This window comes from Orycteropus afer, unplaced genomic scaffold, assembly GCF_000298275.1.
Source record: "Orycteropus afer afer isolate SDZICR_OR568_19922 unplaced genomic scaffold, OryAfe1.0 scaffold00074, whole genome shotgun sequence".
Classification (NCBI taxonomy): domain Eukaryota; kingdom Metazoa; phylum Chordata; class Mammalia; order Tubulidentata; family Orycteropodidae; genus Orycteropus; species Orycteropus afer.
The window spans coordinates 7,878,088-7,900,231 of NW_006921661.1; the positions used below are offsets into that span (position 1 = coordinate 7,878,088).

Below are 22,144 nucleotides of genomic sequence, written 5' to 3' on the forward strand. Positions count from 1 at the left end.
AAAAAAAAAAGAATACTAGGAAAAGTTTTTTTATTTATAAATGGAGCTACATGGGAGCATCTTCTTCTTTCTCTGGACTTAGTAGTGTCTACATGTGTCTGTCAACCTGAACTATGGCAGCCATCTTGTGATTATTAGGGAAGCTAGTACCCACCAGCCACTGTTCGGAAGGAAGGTTGGGCAATCTACTTCTGTAGTGATACTGCCTCAGAAACCCAAGGAGGGGTCGCTGTGAATTGGGTCTGACTCAACAGCAGTGAGTCTTTAAGGGCAAGGTCAAAAGTCTGAGAAAGGTACCACTGAAAGACATTAGAACCTGGTCCTTGATAATGTTGTTGTTAGTTGCTATCAAATTGATTCTGACTCATGGGAACCCCATCTATGTAGAGTAGAACTGTGCTTCATAGAGTTGTCAAGTCTGTGACCTTTCAAAAGCAGATTACTAGGTCTGCTTTCTAAGGCACCTCTGGGTGGATTTGAACCCCAACCTTTCTGGTGGTAGTGAAGCACTTAAACATTTGCATCACCCAGGGACTCTTGATAATATTGCTAAAAAAAAAAAAAAAAAAACACTGCCATCAAGTCGTTTTCGACTCATGGTGACCCCCATTGGGTTTCCAAGGCTGCAAATCTTTACAGTAGATTGCCCCATCTTCCATGGAGCAGCTGGTGGGTTTGAACCACTGACCTTCTGGTGGGAATTGACCCTGGTGTTGTCCTAGCTTGGGACTTCTTGTATGTGATTTGCCCTATCACTTAAATTCTTTAGAGTTGGGTTTTCTGTTTCTTTCAGCTGAAAAATTCCTAACTGATAATTTAGTAAATAGGTAACATAGCCAACAGGCTGTGTCGTCTTCTTTTCTTCTTTTTTCTTTTTCTCATCAGGCCACAGTGGGTTTCAGACAAAGGGCACATGTTAATCTTGTTATCATCTGTGTCTGTATTAGACTACAGCTGCAATGTAGATGTTCTTACAAGCCTCCGCTGTAAAGACAGTTTGCAGGCTGACCTTAGATAGTCTCAGACAGAAACAATACCATGTCAGGTGAAGCTAGATGGTAGTATCAGTGACATGGAAATGTTTTGTTTTTAGATGAAAATAATAAGAATTTTCACCACCCAGTGCTTTCAGTCCACAGAGAGAGTCCTAATAGAAGTAATTTTCAGTGTTGAAGGTATATATCGACCCTGGTATTTGTAGTTATTACAGTGTTTTAGTAACAGTCCCAGTACATTTAGCTTTTTGTCCTCACCTTTTATCAATTCAAATTCTTTATCTGTCAAGATGCAATTGAGATTTCACCTTTGCCATAAAATAATGCATCATGCGATCTCTCTCTCCTAAAATCTCTTAGAGAGGTAATTGCCTTTCTACTTATTTGGCAATTGGTCATGCAATACCTTATGAAATCTCTGTTGTTTTGAATTGTTGTTCAAATCTTTATTATTTAACTTTTTACATGTCTTTCCTCTTCAGCAAGACTGTAAACTTCCCAAGGACAGAATAAATGTCAAGGATTACAACACAAGCACCTCCCTTGTTGGACAGAACACTGTCAATAATTGTAATATACAATGTTAAGAATGTATAGCAAGAACAGATGTAGCTAGGGATTAGAAACTTTATACATTTTGTTGCTGAAGATGGGACAGATTTTGAGGATTGCAAAAATATCTTTAATTCCTAAAGTAAGTGAGTGGTAATAGGGAAAGACAGGATTTGTTTAAGTGTTTATATGAAACTGACCACCGTGCTTCATTTTCTCTACCCTTACCTCAACACAAAGCACATTGCCTTGTGTATAATTTGTCCTTGATAAATGTTTAAAGACATTAAAAAATGTACAGACTTGATGACAGTGTTACGGGTATTTGTTGTACTGTTATTTTTATTATCTTACAAATGGATGGTGAAAAGGGTTAATATGCTCGGCTACTATCCAGAAAGTTGGTGGTTGGAGTCCACCCAGAGGTGCTTATGAATGCTTATGAATATTCTTTGATTGTACTTATCATTTATTAAAAGCAATCTTAAAGTAAAAAAAAGGAATAAGAATAATGCTACAGTCAACCAACCTGATGGAGTGTGTTGTTGGACTTGTGGGCTTGGGACCATGGCCACAGGGACATAGAGGTCAATTGGCATAACATACTTCACAAAAACATTGTTCTACATCCTACTCCAATGAGTAGTGACTGGCGTCTTTAAAGCTTGCAAGCAGCCATCTACATGCAACAATTTGTCTCTTGTCGTCTCGAGCAAAGAAGAATTAAGAAAACCAAAGATGCATGGAAACAATTAGTCCAAGGGACTAGTGGACCATGTGAACCTCAACCTACATGACCATGAGACCAGAAGAACTGGATATTGTCCAGTTAACACTGTCAACCACTTGGAAACGGATCAGTGCAGGAGATCCTAGAGAGAGTTGGAGAATAATGTGGAACAAAACTCAAAATCATAAAAAAGACCAGACTTACTGGTCTGATAGAGCCTGGTGAGACCCCTGACACTATTGTGCCCAGCTATCCTACAGGTCTGGAATTCACTCCCATGGCTTCCAGCCAAACAACAGACAGGCACATAGGGTGAACATTTACATCAGGTAGATACACTCCTTAGAATGATCAATTGTGGAAGAACTGAAGGGCAGTATTTGCACAAGGAGACAGCTCAGGGGGCAGGAGCGCATTTTGGGAGGGAAGGACACAGGGAAGAGGTAATTATAGGGAGGAAGGGGGAAGTTGCAGTTGGGGGGAGTTGCAGTCAATGTCATGAAACAAATGCGTATGACCTGCTGTATGGAAAATGAATTTGCTCTGTAAACTCTCACCCAAATCACAATGAAAAAAAAAAAAAAAAAGGTATGCAAACTGAGTGCCTAATAAGTGTTTCTGTTTTTGTTTTAATAACTTGTGGACAACTACTCACTATTTTTCCTCTGTTTATTCTATAGGATTAGATTATACTTTTTGCCCTCATCTGTGTTTAATTTACATATGACTCCAGTTGGCTTCTGATCGTTTGTTACTGCTGGATCCTTAGTGTAATATGCCTTTCAAATAACTTCCAAAGTGTCTTTCTACTATTTTGAGTTTTTATAATTCCATCTCCAAAGAGTTTTTCTTAAGGACTTAAGAGGATTCACTTTCCCTTAACAGTTAATGTTTTTTTCACTCATCTTCAACCAGGTTAAAAAAAAATAAAAACAAACAAAAAATGCCCGTGTCAATGCTTGTAGATAACGTGCAGTATTGGTAATTATTTATTTTTGAGATTTAATCCACATACCATAAAATTCACTCTTTTAAAGCATACAATTTGTAGTTTCTAGTACATTTACGACATTGTGCAACCATTACCATTATCTAATTCCAGAATATTTCATCATTCTAAAAAGTAAAGCCAATATGTGCCCTTTTGTTTCTGGCTTTTTTTTTTTTTTTTTTTAACTTAACAATCTTTTTGAGATTCATCCATCTCGTAGAATGTATGAGCACTTTTCCTTTTTATGGCTGAATAATATTCCATTGCAGAGATATAGCACATTTTGTTTATTCATTTATCAGTTGATAGATATTTGGGCTCTTTCTACTTTTTGGCTACTAAGAATAATGGTGCTATGAACATTCATATAAAAGCTTTTGTGTGGACATATGTTTTCAGTTCTCTTGGACAGATAACTAGGAGTGGAAGAATCTGGCTTCATACTTGCCCATCATGGTGGAGGCTGTGATTACATTCATGGCTTCTTGACCACCACCTAGCACCACATGGTCGTGTTGTTATGTGCCATCAAGTCGGCCCCGACTCATAGCGACCCCTCCTTGGGTTTCCAAGGCAGTATCACTACAGAAGTAGGATTCCCAACCTTCCTTCCGAGGAGTGGCTGGTGGGTTTGAACCACCAGCCTTCTGGTTAGCAGTCAATTGCCTTAGGCACTATGCTACCAGAGCTCCTCACATGGTCGTAGTTGGGAGAAAAGGCAGCTGAGTTCACTAGCCATTCTGTCCGCAAAGTCTTGTCTTCTAGTATTCAAGGATTGTGGCGTCAAAAACTTGGATGTGTTGTCCTTGGGTGAGGTAATCGAATGTGGTCATGTCCCTGCATAAATGGATGTCACTGATCTCCTGGGAGTGCTCCTTAACATTCATCAGTGCCTCTCCAGACTTGGCATTGTACTGGTTGAACTCTCTGTTCTTATGACTTGTGATGATGCTCTTTCCCAGGGGCCTGCAAACTGAGAATCTTGGAGTTGCTTTAAGGGAATCTTTCTGTAGTGCTCAATGTTGTCGATCTGGTTTGGGTTCCATAGATCAAAAAATTCACAAAGCACTGGCTTTCCCAGGGAAAACATGATGATGTTGACCTGAAAGTCAAAGCCACTGATCCAGACAGCTAAGTTGGTCTTTAGTAGGGCCAGCTGCTTCTCTGTTACACAGTCCCAGAAATAACAGCTGTTGGCAGCTGAGCCAGTGAAGACATGCTTGGTGTCCCAGTTAGTGTCCACACACCACACAGCTCCACTGTGGATCATGTAGGCACCCAGCCTCTCTCCATTCATAGAGTACCATATATTGATGATAGGGTCCCTGGCCATGGTGAAGAGGAAGTTTGTGTCGTGATTGCACTCTAAAAGACTACTCATGGCTCTGCAGTAGGATCTTGCTGGCAGTGACGCAAGGAGAATGGAAGCATGAGCTCAAACCCTTTTAAATTAAAAGATGTTGCTTCATCTTTCTCCAGTTTCAATGTTGTTTTTGAGAAAATTGATGCCATTCTGCTTTTCAATCTTTTCAATGCTTTTAATTTCTGGACCTACTGAAATTTCCTTTTGTCTCTGGTATGATGGGATTTCACAATGATCTAATTTGATATGGGTATTTATCTATTATTTTTGCTGGGGCATTTGTTACACTTTTTCTATCTGGACACTTGTGTCATGCAGTGTGGGAAATTTATTTATTTTTTTCCATTTAAAATTTTTATTTTCCTTCTCTCCATAATCCCTATTATTTTTACGCTATCTCCTGGATTGATCCTCAAATTATCTTTTCTTCTCTCGTGTCAATCTCTTAACTTTTTGCTATATTTTCTGGAACATTTCCTAAATATTGTCTTCTATTTTCATTTTAAACTTTGGCTATAATAATTTTATTTTCTAAGAAAGCTTGTTTTTGTTCTGATGTTCCTTTATTTTTTTAGAATAACATGGTCCTCTTGCTTCATAAATGCAATATCTTTTTATCATACACCTTTTTTTTTTCTGCTTGTTTGTTTTGTTTATTTCATAGTGGAGGATATATATGGCAAATATATATTGCAAACCTTGACGATTTGTTCCTATTTAAGAATAGTCATCAAACTAAATGGAAGCTCAGCATGAGTGAGTGGGTGGGGTTTATTGATTAGAGGAATTCATTATAGGATGATTTGCCAGTGAACTTTTTTACTGAAGGACTTCTATACTCAAAATTTATGTCTTCATGTCTTTATGTTTCTATTTGTCTACAGAAGGCTCTTTTGGTCTCTTTTTCAAGCATATAAGACTGGCTGTCAGTGTTATGGAAAGTGATTAGAGAAAAACAATTGGTATCATTGCCCTTTCACAGGGGGTCATTGAGTTGGAACCTATTTGATGGCACCCAACGGCAACAACAATCTTCTGGCAGCACCTCACCATAGTACTACTATGCCTGGTTATCTGAGCCTAGAGCCTCTTTTATTATTATTTATTATTTTTTTTTATTGTGATTTGGGTGAAAATTTACAGAGCAAATTCACTTTCCATACAGTGGTTCACATACTTCGTCTCATGACATTGACCACAATTCACCACAATGCCACAGCTCCCCTCCCACTTCCTCCTGACAGTCACCTCTTCCCTGTGTCCATCCCTCCATGCACCCCTCCCCCTGAGCTGTCTCCCTGTGCATAAACAGCCCTTCTTTCTCCCATGATTGTTCTCTCCAAGGAGTGTATCTACCTCAGGTAAATGTTCAACTCCTATGCCTGTCTTGTTTGGCTGGAAGCCACAAGTGTGGGTTCAATTCCAGACCTGAAGGGCAGTTAGGGGCCATAGTCTCAGTGGTTCCACCAGGCTCTATCAGACCAGCAAACCTGGGCCCCCCCCCCTTTTTTTTCCAAATGATTTTGGGTTTTGCTCCACATCGTTCTCCCTCTCTATCCGGAATCTCCTACATAGATCCCCCTCCAAGTGGTTGACAGTGGTAGCCGGGCACCATCTAGGTCTTCTGGTAGCCTACAGCCTTTTGTATTCAATTCCTCCATATAGAGAAATAGGTTTGCTTATATAGACTTTGACACAATTCTCTTGCTTTTGTCCCTTTATCTTATTCTCACTGTCTTAATTACTTAGTGGTGCTGTCACAGAAATACTACACATAGATGGTTTTCAAGAACAGAAGTTTATTTTCTCATAGTTAGGAGGCATGAAGTCTGAATTCAGGGCATATGCTCTAAGGGAAGTCTCTCTCTGTCATCTTTTTCAGTTTCTGTAGACCTGTATTTCTTGATTCCTGAATGAGCTCCATGTGGCATGTACCTTCTCTTCCATTTGTATTTGCATCTCTGTGCACAATCTGCACATTTTATATCTGAAAAGTGAGTAAGTTTGAAAGACACACTCTATCTACACTGACGTGTCCTCATTACCCATAACAAAGCAAATACTATTCCCAAATAGTATTACATTCACAGTTATAGGGGTTAACATTCCAACATATTTTTTTGGGGACACTATTCAATCCATAACACCCACCCTCTGCAGTACCTGATGCTTCACATTCATGGCACTTTTTGGGGTTCTGCTTGGCTGATTGGCTTGCTTCTTGTTACTTTCCCTCCATTAAGACCTTTCTATGATCTATTTAGTCAGTTACCACTGTTCTATCTTTGCCTCCCAATTTATTATGTCTCTAGGTTACAGATGTCAAAGTCAGAGTTTGCATTTCTATTGTTTTTAGTTATGGTAAATATATATGTAACAAAACATTTGCCAACTTAACTTTTTTTTTTAACATTTCTGTGTACAATTCAGTGACATTAATTATGCTCATCATGCTGTTCAGTAATCATTATTTGTTTCCATGCATTTCTATTTTTCATTCTTGTTTTGAATGATTTCAGAAACGGAAGGAGGCTGACTGTAAGTTTGCTCAATTTGCTTCCCGTGATCTTGTGTTCTAAAGCTCTTGATCCCGAGGCTTATTATCTAAGATATAACTACTGTAATGATTTTATATCTTTGAGTTTTTGTATAAATGAAGCCCTAGTCACTTTGTGTTATACAAAAATCTAATGAAATTTTCACAGAAAGATAGTTTTTCTTGGCATCTTAGGCAGATTACAATTTGGCTGTACAGTCTGTTGGTATTTCAATGCGAACAGTGTTGGTATCACTTTTCAGTCCTAAGATGCTCTGTTCTTTATATAAACAGCAGTAGAAGGAGTTGTTCTCTTTTACTGAGAGTGATTATCTCTTAGTAGCAGGTGGAGTGATTCATTTTCCTGTACTTCTTAGAGGAGACTTTATTATTTGTGGGGGATAGAATGTGGGGAGGAGAGCTTCGTCAATGTCAAGAATTACACATTCTGGACTAGCAAAAAAAGAAGCAACTTCTTCCCCCATGCAATTTCAAAGCCTGGAAGTAACACCCCACCTATATAACACTCTGAGAAATCACATTATTCGTAACAGGGACCATGATTCATATGAACAGAACAAAATAGAATTATCAAAAATAGAGCTGCAGATCAATCTATAGCAAAAATACCATCTGAGTTAGCTTATGAATTGGTTATAGTCACAGGAAGGACATTCCATTGAAATTCTACCACCTTCTCTTCCATTTAGCCAACTAACCTTTATACTTCTTCCATGCCACATACTTGTAGGTCAAGGTATTTAGAAAACAGGTTTTCACATGAGACACCCCACCCCTTTTTTCCTGTGGTCCTTTTAAAATGAGATTTCCTTAAACATACTCAGTGTTAATTGTGCTCATTTAATTGCTCACCTTGAATTATTGAACATTTGTCATTTTGATGCTTTGTGTATTGATGTATCATTATTTTTAGTAGCAATGATTATAATAACCTGCTGAGTGGGTTTGAAGGACTTTGTATTTGATGGAATTTGAATTCCTGCCAGAACTCTAGTTTGTTTCAAATATGAGCACTATGATTTCAGTCCTTTTACTTGGGCAGTTTTTCTCTTTCTATTGATTTCCTGCCTCTTCAAGAGTCATAAATCCTTTTTAGGAGGTAGTAAACAGAAAAAGGCAGTTCAAGTTTGATAACTGTTACTATACACACACACACACCATTGAGTGTCTAATATTCAAGGAACACTGCAAGGTGTTTTAAGGATCTAAAGATGAGAATATAAGATGCTTTCAGCTGCAAGTAATAATGACAAACAATACAAAGGCATTTATATCATTAAAGATAATATTAAATGTAAAGACATTTATTTTTCACTAAAATAAAATAAAGAGGAAGGCCAGTTCCAAGGTTGGTAAAAACCTCAATGATTTTGGAGAGACTGGAACTCTCATACACTGCTGGTGGGACTGTAAAATGGTGCAACAACTGTGGGAAATGATATGGTGCTACCTTAAAAAGCTGGAAATAGAAATACTATATGATCCAGCTCCGACTCGACGGCAAACAACAACATCAACAACAACATATGATCCAGCAATCCCACTAACAGATATATCCCAGAGAAATAAGAGCCGTGACACGAATAGATACATGCACACCCATGTTCACTACAGCACTATTCACACTAGCAAAAATATCTTAACAACTAAAGGCCCATCGATGGAGAAATGGATCAACAAACTATGGTCCATACACACAATGGAATACTACACAGTATTAAAAAACAATGATGAATCCGTGAAATATCTCATAACATGGATGAACTTAGAGGCCATTGTATCAAGTGAAATTAGTCAATCACAAGGCAAAACTGTGAATAAAAAAAGATAAAAATATGAAGTATTGAAAATTTCATAATTTTCCCATCTGCCAAGATTCTACCAAAAAAAAAAATTACGCAAAGAATTTATTATTATCAAGAGGCTTCAATTCAAAGGTATCCAAACTAACAGGAATATATCTTCAAGTGGGAAAAAAAAAGTGAATTTCAAGCTGCAGAAATAGATTTGGTAAATGTGAGAAGGTAGCATGGCCATTTGGATATGTGTATAGACCTGCCAAGGCCTGTATATGCTTGTTGCAAGGAACACAGTAAACCAGCTGCCAGGTTTTGAAGGGAGCAGGTTATATGGGCACCAGCAGCCTCTCTTGGTTACTCATTTCAAAAATCTGAAAAGGAAGCAGATGAATCCAGTTGGGAGAGCTGGGTTTTAGTTTCTACTGTGGCTCTTAGAACTTCAGTTTACCTATCTATATAATAAAGGAGCTCTGGTGGCATAGTGCTTGTGTTAGATTGGGCTCGCTAGAGAAACACAAAAACCAGCAAAGCGTATATAGAGAGAGAGAGAGAGAGAGAGAAAGAGAGAGAGAGAGAAATTTTATCTTAGGAAAATGGCTCACAAACGCATAGAGAGGCTGGCAAATCCAAAGTCCCTGGAGGAAACGTTGGGCTGGCAGCAGCCTTTGCTTCCGCAAGTGCAGGGGGCCGAGAAAGTCAAGGCTGGCAGGCAGTTCACTGGTTGTTGACTCCAACAAAAGAAAGACGAATCCAAGATCTCCAGGCCGGGTGGTGGGCTGCTCACTCAGGAAGAATGTAGTCAGCACACCAGGGTCCCAATCTCTCAAAGAATGTCTGTCTCTCTTCCCAGGATGTCCCTGGATATTCTGGAAGCAGACCACACCCTTAGGGAAACTCCCCTTGGGCAGATTGGCCACTCAGAACACAGTCATCCGATCCCATCATGGGAACAACCACACAGAACTGGGGTCCAGCCAAGTTGACACACAGCTCCAACTATCACAGTGCTTAAGGCATTTGACTGTTAACCAAAGGGTTGGTGGTTCAAACACACCAGCCACTCTGCAGAAGGAAGACTGGGCAATCTACGTCTGTAAAGATTTACCGCCTTAGAAACCCAAAGGGGGTTGCTATGACTCAGAGTCAATTTGATGGCAGTGAGTTTGGTTTGTTTTTTATCCATATAATGAGGATCTTACTACTACTTCTGCTTCCTTCTGTGACAATCCAAAGAAATCAGTTTTTTTTTTTTTTTTTAAAGCCATATGATGCTTAACACATCAACATAATTGGCTTTTTTCCCTCAGGATTAAGTAGTAATGTTCACGAGATGGTTTACTTAGCTGTACATATCTTGTCATCACATAACCATATCCTATGGCAGAAAAATGGTAGTTTTTCCTTGTGTATCTCATTTTATTAGGGAAGAAAATTTATCTCAGAATCCTCTAGTACATTTCCTTTGTCCTCTTGGTGGCTTAGATTGAGTTATGTGCCTATCCATAGCTGGAAAAGTATCTGTCATCTCCAGTATATATTGTGCAAGTATGTGTGTGTAATCTTGGATAGGCAACCAACAGTGTCTGCCACTAGGAATAAGTGGCAGTATCTGCCACTAGGGAATCTCAGTCCCTCCTCAAGAAGCTTGGTTTCTTTCAAGGTGCAAAGGAAGCTATAATTATGTTACAATTTCTGTGTGGTAGATTCTTGGATACACTCATGAGCTTCAAATTAGAGAACTCAAATTGATTAAAGTTGCTCTAGCTACTCTGAATTTGGAGCTGGCAAGGCTGTCTTCTCCTATTCCCCCAATTTTTAATTACTAGATCTGTTAAGTAGACTTCTTCCTAAGTATTTTTAAGAAATGAAGTATCAATTTATATTACATAGTTTTATGTGATCTCTTTCTCTAAAATGCTTTATCTTCCAACTTCACATGCCCAGATCCCATTACCCTATGAAGATAGCTAAAATTAATACGACTGATGTATTTCATTTAGTCAGCAAATATCGGTAGCATAATTATTATATAGCAGTGTTCCAGTGTTGGGGATACAAGACTTGAATTTTGACTTCATGGTGCATATAGTCAAATGGGGAAGACAGATATTAGCAATAAGTGATGGGGGACAGGCAGCAGCATTTAAACTGTTGGTGTGGCTGGGAACAGACAGGAGTAGCTTGAAGACTTGTTAAAATGATAAGGATGAGTAGGAATTGGAGAAGGGAAACGAGGAGAAAAGGGTTCAAGGTAAAGAAAAGTGTGTGTAGGAAACTGTGGTGGTGAAAGTGGCTTTTCTAATTCTTTCTTCTTCCAAGTAATTTCTCCATTTGTTGAACTCCATAGCACGCACTATGCAACTTTTAGATCATGAAATCTCTGAAGACAAAATATGTGACTTATACAAAGAAGGTACTGGATAAATATGAATGCAGCCTCAGAGGATGAGGTTATATATGTGTCAACATAAAATGCTACTTTAAAGCAATAAAACATCCATAATAAGAGGTAGATTATACCACATTTCTCTTTTTCAGAATGATAGGGAATAGCATCACCAGTTTAGGTGACAATGGAGACTAAAACAGCAGGGAGAAATTGATTCATAAAGTTGTGAAAGAAGTACAAAGTAATTATAGTTCCAGTCTTCAGATGTTACTTTACAGGCTATTTCAGGAAACATGATGGTACCCATCAGAAGGAAAAATAGCCGCTCATTTTTGTTTGCAAGAGCGTTTAACATATCTCTTGGTATTGGCTGCTCTTTGTGTTTGCCAGTGTTTTGGGCCCTACCCTACTTGTCAAGCTACTTTTAAAATCAAATACAGTAATTAAATAAATAGAAACTCAAATGTCCTCAAGTGTTTACCATTTCATTTTTGGTGCATGTATCAAAATTTTGCCACTCAGCTAAGAAGAACCAGAAGTGAATAAATTCTGATAGAAGAGGATTTGTGGATATAGCTGTTGGCCTGATAGGACAGAAAAGGTGATATTTTAAGAACTTCTGTTCCTCCCCTTGATTTATTTTAGGTCAGCAATTCATCTTTGGGCTTAAAAAAAAGTACTTATTTGACTCTGCCATTTCTATTAAAAACAAAACAAAAAACCTACTGCCATCTAGTCGATTATGACTCACAGCAACCCTATAGGATAGGGTTGAACTGCCCTATCAGGTTTCTAAGGGTGTAAATTTTTTTTTTTTTTTTAATTTTATTGAGATTTGGGTGAAAGTTTACAGAGCAAATTCACTTTCCATACAGCAGTTCACATACACTTTATCTTATGATGTTGACTACAATATCCCACAATGTAACAGCTCCCCTCTCAATTCCTCCCCATAGATACCTCTTCCCTGTGTCCTTCCCTCACATGCACTCCTGCCCCTCCCCAGCTGTCTCCCTGTGCATGCACAGACCTTCTATTCTCCCACAATTGATCTCTCCAAGGAGTGTATACCTAATGTAAATGTTCAGCTCATATGCCTGTCTTTTGTTTGGCTGGAAGCCACAAGAGTAAGTTCAATTCCAGACCTAAAGGGCAGCTAGGGGCCATAGTCTCACTGGTTCCATCAGGCTCTATCAGACCAGCAAACTTAAGTCTTTTTTTTCTTTTTTAATGATTTTATGTTTTGTTCCATATTTTTCTCCTACTCTATCCAGGATTTCCTATATAGATCCCCCTCTAAGTGGTTGACAGTGGTAGCCAGGCACCATCTAGTTCTTCTGATCTCATAGTCGTATAGGCTGAGCATCACATGGTGTACCAGTTGGTTGGACTAATTGTTTCCATGAATCTTTGGTTTTCTTCATTCTTATTTGCTCTGGGCAAGGAGAGACCTATCCATACATCTAGATGGCTGCTTGCAAGCTTTTAAGATCCCAGTGCTACTCCCCAAAGTAGGATGTGGAATGATGTTTTTGTGTAGTATGTTATGCCAGTTGAGCTTGATGTCCCCTGTGACTATGGTCCAGAGCCCACAGGTCCAACTACTTGCTCCCTCTAGGTAGCTAGCTGTGGCTAAGACGTGACTAAAAACTTGTCCCTTGTCAGCTCTGCTATATACATGGGAATTCTTTTTTTTTTTTTTCTATTTATAAAATTACATGTACATTTAGTTTCACTCCCCATTTACTATCCCCAACCCTAACCCAGTCTCCTCCCTTCCCTGCTCAGTAACCCTTCCCCCATGCCCCTCCTAGTTATGCACTCCTGTGTGTCCTGCATTTCCTCCTTGCGAATGCTGCCCCTCTGGTGCCCCGTGATCGATTGCTCCAAGGGATGCATTTCCATAGAGTATGTGGGTGCATCACCCTGGGTTGAGTGGTCTGCGTGTACATCTTGTTTACTATTGTGCTGAGAGCCAGCCTCTGGGAGTGAGTTTTATTCCAGGCTCAGAATGTATCCCAGGGCCACAGTATTGGGGCTTTCACCAGACTCCATCCGACCAGTAATTCTGGTCATTCTTGAGTTTTTGGATTTTGTTCCACGTTTTCCCTTCCACTCTATCTAGGATCTCCAGATCTGATCCTTTCCTGAATGGTTGGCATGGGTAGCTGGGCACCATCTAGTTCTTCTGGTCTCAAGGGCCATTGTGTCCTAGGGCTGATTGCTTCCAAATGTCCTTGTTTTTTTTTGCACTCTTTTTCACTTCCAACGATAACAGACCATGCTGCATCTTACATGGTTGCTTGAAAACTTTTAAGACCCCAGTCGCTACTCACCAATGTAGGATGAGGAACAAGACTTTTATGTATTTTGTTGTCAATTGAGTCTGGTGTCTCCCATTACTATGGTCCTGAATCGGTAGATCTGTTGGATCTCTCTCCCACAGTGTCTGGCTGTCTGTGAGGGATTACTCTATGTCTGCCTTCTGTTGTTTCTGTAAGATTGGGGGTACTTTGTATCACTGGTATCTGTGCAAGATTAGCCTCCGCCAAATCTATCTTTGGTCTAGAGCATACTCCTGTTCACTAACCCCCATCTGATCTTCTCAGACATTTATGTGTTTATCTGTAGCCTTGTGTTTGGTGTTAATGGTAATGTAGTATTGTGGATATACTGGTTGGTATTAGCATCTGTCATCTATCACTTATGTGCGCAGTTCAGCATCCTCCCTTTTCCTAATGCTATCATGGTCACCAACTCTTTCTATACCATCCTTCCCCTTACCCACGTCAGCGTGTGGCCCCCAACTAGCCAGAAATTAATCCTTCCCCTTCTGTCCCCACCCTGGTAATCTACAAAGGGAGTTCCCTTTCTCAAGCAAACCATTGTCTTTTTACAGTAATGGGCTCATACAGTATTTATCCTGATGCGAATGACTTATTTCACTCAGCATAATGTCCTCCAGGCTCATCCACATTGTGAGATGATTCGCATATCCTTCATTGTTCTTTAATGTAGCATAGTATTCCATTGTGTGAATATACCATAATTTGGTTATCCATTCATCCGTTGATGGGCATTTAGGTTGTTTCCATCTCTTTGCTATAGTGAATTGTGCTGCGATGAACATAGGAGTGCATGTGTCTGTTCATGTGCTGCTGCCTCTCACCTCTTTAGGATGCATTCCTAGTAATGGAATTACTGGGTCAGATGGTATTTCTATTTTCATTTTTTTAAGAAAACGCCATACTGTTTGCCACAATGGTTGTATCATTTTACAGTCCCACCACCAGTGCACAAGAGTTCCAATGTCTCCGCAACCTTGCCAGCATTTGTTATTTTCTGTCCTGTTGAACTCTGCTGTTATTGCTGGGGTGAAATGATATCTCATTGTTGTTTTGATCTGCATCTCTCTAATGACTAAAGATCACGAGCACTTCCTCATGTGTTTGTTGGCCCCCAGCATATCATCTTTAGTGAAGTGTCTGTTCAAGTCTTTTGCCCATTTTTGAATTGGGTTGTTTGTCTTTTTGGTGTTGTTGAAGTTTTCTATAGATTTTGGAGATCAAGTCCTTTGTTAGATATGTCATAGGCAAATATTTTCTCCCAATCTATAGGTTCTCTTTTTATTCTTTTGACGAAGTCTTTCAATGTGCCTAAGAATTTAATTTTTAAAAGGTCCCAGTCATCTAGCTTCTTTTCTACCTCCTGTCCATTCTAGGTTATGTTTGATAGTCTATTTATGCCGTAAATTAGGGTTCCTAGATTTGCCCCTATTTTATCTTTGATGAATTTTATAATTTTGGGTTTTACATTTAAGTCTTTGATCCAGTTTGAGTTTGTTTTTGTGTATGGGGTGAAGTATGAGTCTTGTTTCATTTTTCTGCAAGTGGACAGCCAGTTTTGCCAGCACCATTTGTTAAGGAGGCTGTCTCTTCTCAATTTAATGGGTTTTGGACCTTTGTCAAAGATCAGCTGTCCACAGATGGATGGGTGTATTTCTGGACTTTCGATTCTGCTCCACTGGTCTGTCATTGTACCAATACCATGCTGTTTTGACTACTGTGGCTGTATAGTAGGTTTTAAGATCCAGGAGTGTGAGACCTCCCACCTTGTTCTTCTTCTTCTGAAGTGCTCTGCTTATCCAAGGATAAGAGCTCTACATAAATGGAAGAACCTGCCTTTTTATGGATAGGAAGACTGAATATACTGAATATACTTGGGAATTCTTACAGAACATACAAATACACTTGTAGAAACATTATTTGCCAACCCTATACATGGTCATAGGAGCTCTGGTAGTGTAGTGCCTAAGGCACTTGACTGCTAACCAGAAACCTGGCGATTCAAACCCACCGGCCACTCCTCGGAAGGAAGAGGGGGCAATCTACTTCTGTAGTGATACTGCCTCAGAAACCCAAGGAGGGGTCACTATGAGTCGGGCCCAACTTGATGGCACATAACAACAACAACACAATACATGATCATGGGCACACTCCTCTCTGCATAGACATACCTAATAGTTAAACAAGGCTGTAAATCTTTATGGAAGCAGACTGCTTTATCTTTCTTCCACAGAGCAGCTGGTGGGTTTGAACCACTGACCTTTTGGTTAGCAGCCAAATCCTCTAACCACTGTGCCACCAGAGCTCCTTAAGTAAATAATAACCCCTAAATAATGGGAAAAAAAGTATATAAATGTGTTTTGTGAATAGTACGACGTACAAAAGTAAGGACATTTCTTTATCAACTTGGGAAATATTTTTTACGTTAGTTTTTAAAAGTGCCCTCTTCAAAGGTAGGAATTAACTTTTTGGGCCTGTCTTATAGTATGGTGAGGTGTTGCTGAAGTTGTGTGAATGTCAAATTTTCCAGTTTGGTAGTTCTTAACCTTTTATTTATAAATCTTTTATTATGAGACTTTATTTTTTAGAAAACTTTCAGATTTACAGAAAAATTGTGCAAATAGTAGAGCTCCCGTATGCCCCTTCCCCCACACTTTCCTCTATTATTAATATTTTACATTAGAATGGTACATTTGTTACAATTAATTAACTATACACTGTTATTAACTAAAATCCACACTTTACTCAGATTTCCTTAGTTTTTGCCCACTGTTCTTTTTCTGTTCCAGAATTCCATCCAGGATACCACATTAAATTTAGTTGTTATGTTTCAGGATCCTCTTGACTGTGGCATTAACTTTTTATTTTCTGGATCACCAACCTAGTTAAAAATGATGAAAGCTTTGGACCTTCACAGAAAAATGTGCATGTCGATTCAGAAGGCCTGTGTTAGGAGGAAGGGGAGAGATTTAAAATACCCCCTTGCTCAGACTTGGGCTCCAGTTCAGGCCATACTTCTGTAATGTGTGACTTTCTGCCAAGCTGTTTACCTATATAGGCCTCAGTATCACCATCTGTGAAATGAGGGGTTTGGTTTACAGGATGTCTAAATCCTTTTCTAGCAGTGTGGAAGGCGGGCATTACCCCTAGCATTGTCAACATCTGAGAAACAAGGGCTGGTAACAGAAGACCAAACCAGGTCAGGCCAGGGAGGCAGGTAGGCTGATCCACAAGCAGGCTGCAGAGGTTCAGTGGGGAAAATAAGAAAACCTGGGTTTCGTTCTGTCACTGTGGATTTTTAAGTAATTTCCTTCTTCTGGGCTTTAGTTTCCTCATCTGCAAATTGTGGCGGTTCTGCTTCTGGCAGATAATGAAACTCCTGGGACCAAATGGGGGGAGAATGTACTTAGTAAGATGCTGTGTGAGGAATTATGATAAGAAGATGGAAAAGGGTGCAAGGGTAATGGGCAGGTTTGAGAAATGTGACGGAGGGCTGAGGAAAAAGGTACCTAGGCCACATCCCAGGACTCTCCAATCTCACCCGCACATTGCTAAGGTAATTCCTACCTGTCCAGACCCCGCCTCCACCTCGCCTTGCCTTCTCTTCTCTGTCTGCGACGTGACACACTTCATATGGCGGCCACCGTAGGATGATTTCCACAGCGCGAGGGCCGCGCGCAATCTCGCGCCGCCGGCTCTCACTCGGTCCTGCTCGCCCTTGACCTCTTCCAATTGGCTCATCACGTATGAGACGTAAATGCTCCATAGCCCACCTCCATATTTCCCTCTGGCTCCGTCCCGTCTCCTCCCCTTTCCTCCCTACGCGAGTAGAAACCTAACCAGCTCCCTTCTCGGCTGCGCCGGAGGAAGCCGGGAGAGTTGGCTAAACCAGGAAGGCGCTGGCTGTGGCGCGCACGCACGCGCACGTACGCACGCTGGCTGCCGGCTGGGCGGTAGGCTCGCGCCCGTGCTCACCGCGCGCCGCGCCAGAGGCTCGCGCATTCAGCAGGTTGGGCTGCGGTGGCAGCGGCAGCTGGGCAGCTGAGGCGCTGCGTTTGAGAGGTCCCAGACGCGTCTGCGGCGCCAGCTCCGCCACCCTTTGCCTCTCTCGTTCCAGTCTTCGTGCCGGGTGCTGCGGAAGGCAAGGGCGCTAGCTAGTGAACCCCGAGTACACCCGTGGCTGCTTCCGACACCGCCCTCCGTCCCTTCCCAGCCACGGGCCTCACTAAGTGCTAGGCGACTCTGCGGGGAGGCGGCGGCGACGGCTGCCAGTCTGTGGAGGAGTCCTGCCCTCCAGCCTTGCTCCTTCGCCGGGCCTTGCAGGGGCCGAGAGAGTTCGGCTCCTGCCTTTCCTCTTGCCTTTTTCGTCTGCCGGTTGGAGCAGCGTCGGTCCGGTGGTCTCTGGACTGAGGCGGCGGCAGCTCCTCCGGCTTCATCATGTCCGCGGGCGGAGACTTCGGGAATCCGCTGAGGAAATTCAAGCTGGTGTTCCTGGGGGAGCAGAGCGGTGAGTGCGCGGCTCCCCCACTCCTGGCAACTGGCCGCGGCTTCGCCGCACCGCCCCCAGTGCGGCCCTTCCGTCCGCGGAGGCTCCTTGCTGGACTTGCCTGCGCCCTCCGTTCTTCCCTCAGCCCTTTCCTCTGTTCGCCGTCCGTTTTTTGCTCCTGGCTTCTCGTCTTGATCCGTTGCTCGGTTTTTTATCTTTTACACCCTGGCCCTTACCTCCCTGACTCATTCGTCTTGTTTCCCGCAGCCCGGCTACCTCTTCTCGATCTGCCCTTCCCAATCTTCACCCCGCCCAGCCCCTACCTCCTGTCCATCCCTTTCTTTCTTCGGTCTCCGTCGTCTCCCCAACGCCAGCCCCCTTTCTTGAGCCGCACCCTTATTCCATGCTCTTTGCCCAGTTGATCTGCTCTTTGAGGCCCACCCCGGGCAATCCCACTCCGGGGAGCAGGCCCTCTTCAACCTTGGGCAAGGAGGGTGGGAGCTGGGCGTTGTTTTCCCCAGAGGCTTGGCCCTGGGAAGTGAGGATCCTATAGAAGGTGGGAAATGGGGGTCGTAGAAGATTCTTGCATGGTTTTCACTTTGGTGGAGAATTAGCCTGGGTTATAGTAGAAATGTTCTGAATTGGAGGCGACTAGAGGTTGGGGTGGTGGGAGTTAACGGGTGGCGGCGATGGTGCGATTTTTGCCCCTTCGATTGGGCTGTGGCTTATCGGGAATCCTCGTTTTCTTCTCTGACTTTAATCACTGACAAATCTTTTGGCATTGTTGATGCTTTTCAAATACTTGCCAGTTGCTATGTCATTATTTTATTTGGAATTTTTTACATCTCACCTCCTCTTTTTCTCCTTTCATCATGAAGTGGTGACTGATTCTTCTCATGATGGTGCAAACAGGAATTACTGGGGAAATGTTAATTATTTATTTGTTTTTGAGTACTTAGCAATTTTATATTTTGAATTTCTGTGAGAAGAGCCTTGAAAATAATGAACATCTTTCTTTTGTAAGATTTCCTTTGGGGTTAGGGAGGAATGAAGTACAGTAGTAATAGATTCATCATCTGGCTATTTAAATTAGATTTAAATATGTAATGCTGTTTCAGCTAAATTCCTCTTTTATGCTTTACATTCCATACTATATGAGGAGTGAAATTGTAATGCCATTTACATGATCAGGTTTCTGTTGTTGCTGTACTTTGTAATAGATGCATGATGCTAATTTAGTGATGGTTGTCTGTAAAATTACTTACAGTAATTCCAGTTTTATGCTGTATTATGCAAACTTGACCCTCGACAGTTTAGATTATCACCCTCCTTTGTTCTTCTCACACTTTTCATGACCATCTTTAAAATTCAGACATTGAGAGATTAGTTTTCTCAAATCATCAAACATTGAGTACCTAATAGATATGTTAAGTGAAGTTATAGAAAACATTAGTTAATTATTCTGATTGGAAGACTGATGATATAAATTCAGAGCTTTTGTTCATATACTCTGGTGGCATAGTGGTTAAAGCATTTGGCCGCTAACCAAAAAATTGGTGGTTGGAACCCACCAGGGGCTCCATGGGAGAAAAATGAGGCAGTCTGCTTTCATAAATGTTTACAGCCTTGGAAACCCTATGGGACAGTTTCTAGTCTTGTCGCATTGGGTTGCTGTGAGTCAGTATCAAGTCAGTAGCAGTGGGTTTGGTTTTGGTTTGAACTTTATACAAATTTGTATGGCATTAAAGTAGATTTATATTAGTTGCAAAATTGCCTCCAGCTGGTCCTGAGCAATCATTTTTTTTCTTTCATATGTAGATGATATTTTCCTCCCTTATCAAGGAAAAATAAGCCTTTGCTTATGGGTGTCCCTGAGGCAAGTTGAAGCTTGTTTCTTTAGGTTAGTAACTTGGTAGAACCTATGGGGTTGATCTTGGTCCAGCCATTTTACGTCAGTTTCAGGACTGACAGTATATAAAAGATAGCCTATGGGTTATTATTGATAAATAAGATCTAAAATGCTTGTTCTGTACTCTGGGGATATTATTGTCTGCCTTATGTTGTGATGCAGAGCTATTTAGTTTACATGAAAAACCTATTAATCTCTCATTAGGAATATTTTAGTGTGAGTAGAGATCTTAAGTATCAGCAGGTTTCCTTTGAATTTCTGGAGAATTTATATTCTAATTAATAGTGCAAAGTTTTATGGCTTCTCATTTCTTTCTTTAAACCTTTAATAACTTTTTATCGTAAGTATTACTAAACTATCTCCCCCCTCCAAAAAAAAAAAAAACTGCCGTCGAGTTGATTCCAACTCAAAGCGACGCCCTTTTGGGTTTCCCAGGCAGTAAATCTTTACGGAAGTAGATTGCCTGGTCTTCCTTCCGTGGAGTGGCTGGTAGATTTGAACTGCCAGCCTTCTAGCTAGCAGTCAAATGCCTTAGGCACTACACCATCTTAGTGTTTTTTCTTTTTTTCCTTCTTTTTAGTAGACTGTTTTTAGAACAGTTTTAGATTTACAGAAAAATTGAGAAGATAGTGCAGAGGATTCCATATACCCTGCACCCAGTTTCCGCTATTGTTAATGTCTTTGATTGATATGGTACATTTGTTAAACTTAATGAGCCAATATTGATATTATTAACTAAAATCCATAGTTTACTTAGATTTCTTTAGTTTTCACCTAATAACATTTTTCTGTTCCAGAATTCCATCCAGGATACTACGTGACATTTATTTTTTAAGATTGTGTTTACATGCTTTCTACACTGTGGAATTGTGAAGTTGATTATCTTTTGAGGCCATTATATAGTTAAGTAATGCCATTCTGTAGCTTTGACAATGAAACATTGATCTCTGTTTTCAAGGCAGTGTCTTTAGTTTTTATATATTCATTAGCAAAGATCTGTAGAATCCGTGCCATCTTGATGTAACTTTTCGTGAATAATTTATTTTTAAGTCTGTTAGAATTCCACAATTCACCTTTCAAAGACTATATGGCGAAGCCTCGTTTGTTAACTTAATGGCATTTACCACATTTATTATTATTTATTTTCCACAGTAGAATGCAAGCTTCATGAAAATAAAAACTGTTACCTTTCTTGTTTGTTGTATCCCCATTTTGTAGTGTAATGCCAGGCTGACATGAGGTGCTCAGAAATAATTGTTGAATGAGTAATGGTTGAATTTTATAGTAATCAAGGCTAATGTACTAATAGTCTTTATTCTTTGCTATGGTGATGATGTTGTCTGTGATTTTTTTTTTTAATGCAAGTTATTGGTTTAATGCTTTATAATTCTGTCATTTATTGTGTGAAAGGATACATCAGATACTGGAGGGTGTGAGAAGTGTGATGGGTCCTGATTCAAAAATTTATAGTTCAACCACTTTGCTTTTAAAAAAAAAAAAGAAGACGACGACTGACCTGGATTTATTTATTTATTTTTGAGTTGAGTGAAATTTTGCTTTGTTGAAGCTATCGCTAAAGTAAATTATTTGTTACTAGTATGGTATATAAAAGTTTGTCAAATGATATTAAAGATGTGTTGGTGGAACTGATTTGAAGTTAGATGATAATTATTTAGCTTATCAAAAATTTAAGGTGCTATGCTCTATAATGAAGATAATTGAGTTAAAGACAGCAGCCTTGGTAATCTTAACAAAGCCTGTTATGGTTCTTTATTTTTCAGTAAAATAAGTGGTTTGATAAAGAATGTTGAAGTACATGATTTGAATCTGAAGTTTACTTGAGTCTCTGGCTGTTGTCTTGAAATGCAGAGGCATTTTTGGGAATTCCATTCATAGTTTACCATAGAAGATTTTACTACATAAATACCAAGGGTTACACATTAGGCAAGTTAATAGCAGGCAGAAACTATAAAACTTTTGACTTTTTTCACTTTCTAACCAACTTTATATCAGTTTTTTTTTTTTTTT

The 22,144-nt window shown here is 40.2% G+C and overlaps 1 protein-coding gene and 1 pseudogene across 1 annotated transcript in view; one reads left to right on the top strand and one right to left on the bottom strand.

The window, feature by feature from the left end:
• Positions 1 to 3,684: 3,684 nt before the first annotated feature.
• On the bottom strand, positions 3,685 to 4,604 carry LOC103197164 (annotated as a pseudogene).
• Positions 4,605 to 18,158: 13,554 nt separating this feature from the next.
• Positions 18,159 to 22,144, top strand: part of RAB6A (RAB6A, member RAS oncogene family) — an 88,666-nt gene continuing 84,680 nt past the window's right edge. The window contains exon 1 of the mRNA XM_007940954.2: positions 18,159 to 18,228. Coding sequence (XP_007939145.1) covers positions 18,159 to 18,228 — 70 coding nt within the window. The remainder of the gene's footprint in view (positions 18,229 to 22,144) is intronic.